Here is an 8,827-nt window from a genome sequence, read left to right on the forward strand (position 1 = left end):
GTGACACAGTGTGTTGTGTGTTATTGTGACACAGTGTGTTGTGTGTTATTGTGACACAGTGTGTTATGTGTTACAGCTATGAGAAAGTGAAGAGAGAGAGGCAGTCAGACAGAGTTGTTTGTTAATGTGACACAGTGTGTTGTTTGTTAATGTGACACAGTGTGTTGTGTGTTACAGCTACGAGAAAGTAAAGACAGAGGGCCAGACAGACAGAGGTGTGTGTACACAGTGTCACTTGCCCCTGAAGTTACTGTGTGTTGACTGCGGCACTGACATGACACTGACACCAAGCGTTCTGCCACCACTAGCTGACAGAGGCCAAAGTCAGATGCTCACCACGCAGGTAAAGACAAGTCATTTGTCCTTTGGCTTTACAAGCCCCGTACTCACACCTTGTGAAAACAGTAGGCCGTACTGTCTCAGACGTGGCCAGGCTTTAGCATGGGATAAGACCATCCCTGATCCACTTGATAACATATCAAAAATGAACAGCCTGCATGGGTGCTCTTAGACCGGCACGGTTGGCCTAGTGGTAAGGCGTCCGCCCCGTGATCGGGAGGTCGTGGGTTCGAACCCCGGCCGGGTCATACCTAAGACTTTAAAATTGGCAATCTAGTGGCTGCTCCGCCTTCCGTCTGGCATGGCATTATGGGGTTAGTGCTAGGACCGGTTGGTCCGGTGTCAGAATAATGTAACTGGGTAAGACATGAAGCCTGTGCTGCGACTTCTGTCTTGTGTGTGGCGCACGTTATATGTCAAAGCAGCACCGCCCTGATATGGCCCTTCGTGGTCGGCTGGGCGTGAAACAAACAAACAAACAAACAAACAAACAAACAAAAATGGGTGCTCTTTGTGCACAATGGCAGTTATTTGCGTTAATTCATCAATGAATTCATACAAAAATTCCAACTCACCACAGCAAGCAGTCAGGCTGATGGGGTCTATGTCGGCCAACAGAGTGGGATTCCCTGTAGGTGGAGTTCCTGGAGGGGGATTCCCTGACAGGGTGGAGTTTTTCAATAAAACTTGCAAACCATACTGGAATTTCTAAGAAATATCAAAAAAAGATTGAAAAACATCAATTTCTACCGATGTCGCCAAGCATCACGTGACTTTCAGCGATATCAGCGACACGCTACAGGAACTAAATCCTGTGGTATTCCCTGTATACAGGGAATCCCCCTCCAGGAACTCCACCTACAGGGAATCCCACTCTTTTGGTCGACATAGACCCCATCAGCAGCAGTCAGAGTGCTGATTGTTCGTATGTGACCAAGTGGAGGGATGGTCTTATCTCATGGTCTTATCTCATGGTCTTATCTCATGGTCTTATCTCATGTCCGTGTGAGTGTGTGCAAAACAATTCCATAAAAACTACCAAACATATAATAATGTTAATGACATTTTACATTTGACCTCTGCTCAACTAAGGGCACCTAATTTTTCAAAGAAAGTGATTGAATTTGGTCAAGCAGTGTTTGACTAAAGTCCCAACTATTAGATGGCATATATCAGCTCGGAAGTTTAATAATTAATTAATTAGTTTGTAGGAAGGATTTTTTCAGAAATGCCTGTTTTAATAGCGTCAATAGAAGTGGCAGAGACAGACAGAATGTCAAGTATATATATTAAATATCATGGTTACTCTAAAATTGTGCACACAATTAAAGAAAATCAGCTTCTGCAAATTACAGTAGGTCCTATGTTGTAAAATCTCTCAAAAAAATGCTCGTCCCTTCTCGGTTTTCCGGTTTTGGCTAGCCATGCCTTGGGAGTCTCAAAGATGACTGTTATTAGTGTTTCCGTTACATTTGGTTACATTTTGTCAAGTTTTGTTTCACATGTACACAAACTTTAAACAGCTTTTTCATCATGCGTCTTTTGGCAGAATGATGTCACGTTGACACACAACACAGACTACACATGTGTCAAACAGGAGGCAGTGCAACACGGCGCCCTGGCTGACAGCCACCAGCACAGCTCTGCCACACCGCCGCTACCACAGTCACACCTCATATCACACCAGGACTACATGTCATCGTCATTATCACCACGGCAACAGACACACACACAACACCTCACATCACACCACGACTACATGTCATCGTCATTATCACTACAACAACATTCACACACGCAACACCTCGCAGACTACAGGTCATCGTTGTCACCACGGCAACAGACACACACACAACATCTCACATCACACCAGGACTGCATGGAGTCATCGTCATTATCACCACGACAACAAACACACACGCAACACTGTGACTCAGGATCAGCTTTGTCGCCTGCACAGGACAGCGATTACAGTGACAGTAGTTGTACAGAGAAGACTCTACAGCCCGAACCAACCCCACCCCATTTCCCCATCCCCTCTCAGCCCCCGGGGCGAGGCCGCCCGCGAGTGTACCCAGCGGCCAACCTTGTGTGTGAGGTGTGCAGGCGAAAGCTGTCGTCGAGACAGGCGCTGTTCAGTCACATGACGTCCCGCCACCCCTCCGCCCACCTCCCCCCCCTCCCTCTCCCACCTGGCCGCCAAACAAGCCAGCACTGGAAAAACACGTACTGGTGGTAAAAGGGGTCGCAAGCCAAAACGCACAGAGGATGTGGAGAGTTCAGACCGTGAAGACACGAGGGAGGTCGCGGAGAGCACGATGACCCTCAGGGAGAGGCTACAGCGTCGCAAGGCGGAACTGGAGTCGCTCAAGTGTGAAACGTGTGGCATGAACTTTGACAGCAAGCGTCAGATGTACACGCATGGCCGCCTCTGCCAGTGGAAGGTTCTTTCTGTTTCTGTACATGTGTGTGTGGGTCTGTCTTTCTGTGTCTATGCTTGTGTCTGTCTGTGTGTCTATCTGTGGAAGGTTCTTTCTCTTTCAATTCATATGTGTGTTGGCATTGGTGTGGGTCTGTCTCTCTGTCTAACTGTCTGTCTGTCTGCCTGTGCGTACCTGTGTCTGTCTGAGTGTCTTTCTGTGTGTGTCTTTGCCTGTGTCTTTGTCTGTGTCTGCCTGATGACTGTGAACTGAAAAGGTGGGTAGTCCATTGTATGTCTACTGATGTAAAACAGATAATACAAAATGTTCACAAGAAGAACGAGAAAAATAAAATAAATGAATAAATGTTGTCGCGTGCATGCTCGTTTGCATGTTTAGTTTTTCACACAAAAACTTTGGCCACACCACACAGCACTCACAGAACACCAATGTAAATAAATGAAAGTATTTAATAGTTCCCAGTTGGGTGAAATATGGGGGTGACGATGGATGGAACAATGGAAGGGTTAACACGACAACATGAGGATGAACATAATGAACATGAGAAAGTACACAACAGTCAAAATAATGTCAACAAACGACATACGAGACAATCAGGATAGTCAAACACAAAGCACGTACGTCACAAAGGCCCTCCTCATTCCATAAATGATATCTATCGTAAGAAAGTACTTATCTACACGTTCGACGAATTCAGGGGGGGGGGGGGTGCGCCCTCGGGTCGACACCTGCGTCTCTGTCGCGGGGGTGAGAGAATCAGCCCAGTTGAGAGCTGTCACACGGCACACACTCTGCAGCGACGGCGCCGGTTCGATGTTGCTGCCCAACAGCAGCGTGGTTGCGCCGCTGTGACGTTACAAGATAGCCGCTCAAAACAGCGTAATGAAGCCTCGGAGAAGATCCAGAGGGGCTGCTCACACAGCAGCGTGGGGGTGACGATGCGAGAGTCCAAACTGGCTGCTCAAGCAGCAGCGTGGTGGTGCCTCCTCCATGCTGTGAAGCTAGGGTTCGCACCTTCCCGTCCGGTCTGTCTTCGACAGTAAACACTGAAAGCCTAGAAGGCCAAAGTCAATATTCTCCCCAAAAATATAAGACACGTGACTTCCTCCTCCAATAGACATCATTATTAGGGATGAGGAGGAAGCACAATGACTAAACTTTGGTTTCCTTCTACGATATAATTTACCATTATAATGATTTCCTTTTAAACCCTATGATGAACACTATTTACAACAACACAAAGACGAGACAAAACAGTACAACTGGTAACTAATGTAGGTTCCCTGTCCCCTGCCACCGGCCGCTAATTCACCTTCAGCAAAAACTGACAAAAGTCTATCCAATTAGACCAAGAAATATGACTTACCTCACACAGGCTAATGAAAAACATCGCGCACTTTACGCAACCGACTTTAACAAAGTCCACAGTAGACGTACATTACTACTGAAAATAACTTCGAACTCAAACGACAATTCACACACGAATTTCGAAGCCGTTCGAACAAACATCTGGTCTCGGCCGAGACAGAAAAAAGAATGCCTATGAATTTCTCAGTCAGCAACCAGGTAAACGGTGAACCCTACAAATAGCGCGCAGCTTACCGTGAACGTCCCGTGCAATGCGTGCAAAGCGTGCAAGGCGCGAATCACTGAGCTAAGCCCAGCTACCGGTCTTCCCACCTTGACACAGGTACCTGTCAGCAACGCCCGACCAAGGAACCTTATAACTACATACAACTGTCCGCGACAATGCCCCCCAAGTTAAGCATAGACATCTGTCTACACGGCAAAAGATCCCTATTCAACGCATGCCCGACTGAGGTAGTCGGCTCCCACGTTGCGACTACCGGGAATCACCCGCACATGACAAAACAAGCAAACAAAAAGATATGCATTATTCCTGTAGCATGCACGTCAAAAATGTACAAAAACTGTGTTTCTTAGCCCCCGAATGTGTAGATTTTAACAGTTATGCCCGTGTTCTTGAAGACTTCCTTGATCATCTCAAGGACGACGCTCCAGTTCAGCTCGTCCAATCCCCATCCGATCTGCGGCATGGCCAGGGAAGCGACATTGTTCTGCTTGCAGTGGTCCCTCATAGCTTCCATGGAGGACCGCAGCGTTTTGTAGGAGGGTTTGTGAAAGTAGCGTTTCTTGGTGATCATGTAGTAAACGTAGGAAGCACCTACCTGTAGTACAGCTACCTCTCCCACCTTCTTGTTTTGTGCTCTAAGTTGATCAACTTTTCCAAACGATTGCTTGAAGTGAACGGCAATGCCTTTTCCCATCTCAAGATCTTCACTGACGCAGTGGGCCATAGCATCATCAGGTTCACAGCTGAAAAGGTCGCCTCTGATCTCTGTTAGCTCAAACCCCACAACAGGTTGACCCTGTCGCCCTTGTCTGTCTCTGTACAACTTGAGAAGATTGGCGTGGTACAGCTTCTCACGCCCGTAGATCCGAATCCTGTAGTCTGACTCGCCCTTCTTCTCCAGAACGTCAAACGGCCCCTGCCAACACAACTGCAGTTTGTTCTTCTTCTGCGGCAGCAGCAACAAAACCTTGTCTCCAGGCTGGAACTGTCTTCGCACTGTCTTCCGGTTGAACACCTCCGCGTGTTTCTGTGCAGCAGCTGACAGATTCTGACGCGCCAGTTTGCAGGTTTCCTCAATCCGGTTCCTCAAGTCAACCACATACTCAGAAGTCGTACGAACTTGTTCATCGACTTGCTCTTCCGTCCATAGGTTGCGAAGAACAGACATGGGTCCTCGCACTGTCCTGCCGTATAGAAGCTCAAAGGGAGAGAATCCCAGACTCTCCTGTGGAACTTCACGATAAGCGAAGAGGAGTGCAGGGAATGTAGCGATCCCACTGCTTCGGTTTCTCTTGAGCAAGCTTGCGTAGCATGGTCTTGAGTGTTCCGTTGTACCGTTCCACCAATCCGTTTCCTTGCGCATGGTACGGAGTAGTCGCTAAACCCTTGATGGCCAGCAAACGCTCCACTTCTTTCATCACCTCGGACATGAACTGGGTACCACGGTCTGTCAAAATCTCTGAGGGAATTCCTACTCGAGTCCAGACTGCCCACATCGCTTCTGCAACCTTCACAGCCTCAATCGACTTCAATGGAATGGCTTCCGGGTACCGAGTAGCGTAGTCCACAAACACTAAGATGTACCGGTTACCAGACTCAGAAGCAGGGATGATGGGACCCACCAGATCGATCGCCACACGCTCGAACGGCGTATCGATGAGAGGCATCTTACCTAACGGTACCTTCTGTGGCTTATGAGAAACCTTCTGACACTGATCGCAAGACAACACAAAGCGACGTATGTCTGCGCACATACCTGGCCAAAAAAACTGCTGCCAAACTCGATCACGTGTCCTCTGGACACCCATGTGACCTCCCATAGGCGGTTCATGAGCCAACTTGATAACACCTAACCTCAACTGCTGGGGAACAACAACCTGAGTATAGACGCTACCACCACCGCGATACTCACGGTACAGAATCTTCTTCTTCCAAACAAACCCAACTTCACCGGAGTGACCAGACGTTCTGACGTCTCGGCGATCTGCCGCCTCACGACAACTCTTCAAAGTCGAATCATTCCGCTGAAGGTCATGCAACTGCTCAGGGGTGACTGTTTCTAGCCCTGGAGCAGCAACATGTAACAAAGTCGACTTCTTCCCTTCAGCGGCAGCCTGAGCACGAGTGACAACTGACACAACCTTGGACACAGCGTACACTGGAAGAACAATCGAGTCACCCAGCCGGGCGTGATTACCTACAATGAAATCAGCAACAGGTGTATCCATGACGATAGCCTCAACCTCACCAGTGTAGAAAGGACATTCAACCTGAACCTTAATCACTGGATAGCGCCTCTTGATGTCTTTCTCAGCCATAGAAACCTCAAGATCCTGTCCTGTGAACTGAGACCTGGAAACTAATGAACTCTTCACGACACAAACCTGAGATCCAGTATCACGCAACCCCTCCACTGCAACACCATCCACTACAACCAGGCATCTCGGGTCGTAGTCTTGCTGGCTACAGGGAGTACACAAAGTGGGTACACTGACGGGCGGTAAAGACTTCTCAGGACCACTATTCACCGCTCCCGTCGACTTGCTCTTCTTGGGGCAATCTCTAGCCAAATGTTTGGGGGACTCACAGATGAAACACTTCCTACCGGATGTACCAACTGAGTTATCTCCACTTTTCTGCTTTTCACCAACGCCAGCCTTTCCACCCTGATCACGATCATGCTGAAAAAACTTCTTACTGTCACGGTGTGCTTCAAAATGAATCTCAGCGGACTTAACTGCTTCGGCTAACGTCTGAGGTTTTTTCTCCTTAACGTACGCGGCCATGTCCGCGCTCAGGGTCTGCAAGAACTGTTCCAGCAAAACCAACTGTTTCAGTTCTGTGATCTCGGAAAGCTCATGCCACTTAGTCAAATTCTCTTCAATGCGAGCACCGAACTGTCTGAACGTTTCATGTTCTTTTCTCTTGCAGGTTCTGAGACGACGGCGGTAGGTTTCGGCTGTGAGCTGATAGCGGCCTAACAACGCGACCTTCAAACCGTCATAGTCGTCTGCGCTATCATCATCCAGAGTGTTGTACACTTCTACAGCCCTACCCGACAACCTAGTCGAGACCCTAGTTGCCCACGTATTTCTCTTCCACTTGTACAAGGTAGCAACTCTCTCAAACCTTTTCAACCAAGTAGCTATGTTTTCTTTGCTCTCATCAAACATCGGTATGGAAGGCCGAAAACCACGAAGGTCACTAGACCCTTCTTCACCTGAGGAATCTCCCTCATTATCAGCTCCATCCCTACTTCCTCTCTTCACCCTCTTACTTTCCGACTCTCTCTGCAGGAGTTGCATGCGAAGGTCATGCTCTTCTCTTTCCTGCCTTAGTTTTTCTTCCGCGGCTTTCTCATCAGTCTCCCGCTGAGCTTGAACATACTTAACTCGCTCATCAGTCTCTCGACGCGCTACTTCTAGCTTGTCCTGATAAGCTTTCCCTTCCAGTTCTAGCTTGTCCTGATAAGCTTTCCTTTCTAGTTCAAGTTTCTCCTTCTCTAGCTCTAGTCTAGCCTGTTCCGCATCTTCACGGGTCATTCGCTCGGCAATAAACTCAGGAATACTGGCAGATTTAACACCTAGCTCCTCAGCAAGTGAACGCCACCTAGCAATCCTATCCGAACTACTTTCCGTCCTAGACGCCATGATAGCACTATCATCAAGAACACGACCAGAACGAAGTTCCATAAACAAGAACCAACTAGCAAACGGTTAGCCAAAACATGAAAAATCAAAACAAGGCACAGCTGACCGGCAACAAGGACAGGCAACCCACAAGGTTACCAGACAACAACAAAAGCTAATTAACTACAGTACATCAGTGTCCAGTGTATGGGAAGTGTGGCCAACGACAAAAATGAAGTGAATTCCTTGAATTCAAAGAGGATTTATCCTGGCAAGCTCGCCATTGTCGCGTGCATGCACGTTTGCATGTTTAGTTTTTCACACAAAAACTTTGGCCACACCACACAGCACTCACAGAACACCAATGTAAATAAATGAAAGTATTTAATAGTTCCCAGTTGGGTGAAATATGGGGGTGACGATGGATGGAACAATGGAAGGGTTAACACGACAACATGAGGATGAACATAATGAACATGAGAAAGTACACAACAGTCAAAATAATGTCAACAAACGACATACGAGACAATCAGGATAGTCAAACACAAAGCACGTACGTCATAAAGGCCCTCCTCATTCCATAAATGATATCTATCGTAAGAAAGTACTTATCTACACGTTCGACGAATTCAGGGGGGGGGTGCGCCCTCGGGTCGACACCTGCGTCTCTGTCGCGGGGGTGAGAGAATCAGCCCAGTTAAGAGCTGTCACACGGCACACACTCTGCAGCGACGGCGCCGGTTCGATGTTGCTGCCCAACAGCAGCGTGGTTGCGCCGCTGTGACGTTACAAGATAGCTGCTCAAAACAGCGTAATGAAGCCTC

General features: G+C 48.1%; 1 protein-coding gene across 1 annotated transcript; it reads right to left on the minus strand.

Annotated features, from left to right (window-relative positions):
* Nucleotides 1–5,609: 5,609 nt before the first annotated feature.
* On the minus strand, nt 5,610–8,024 carry LOC138954209 (uncharacterized). Its single transcript, XM_070326105.1, has one exon. The coding sequence runs from the start codon at nt 8,022–8,024 to the stop codon at nt 5,610–5,612; it is 2,415 nt and encodes an 804-aa protein (XP_070182206.1).
* Nucleotides 8,025–8,827: the final 803 nt, after the last annotated feature.

Source organism: Littorina saxatilis, unplaced genomic scaffold (assembly GCF_037325665.1).
Source record: "Littorina saxatilis isolate snail1 unplaced genomic scaffold, US_GU_Lsax_2.0 scaffold_556, whole genome shotgun sequence".
Taxonomy (NCBI): Eukaryota; Metazoa; Mollusca; class Gastropoda; order Littorinimorpha; family Littorinidae; genus Littorina; species Littorina saxatilis.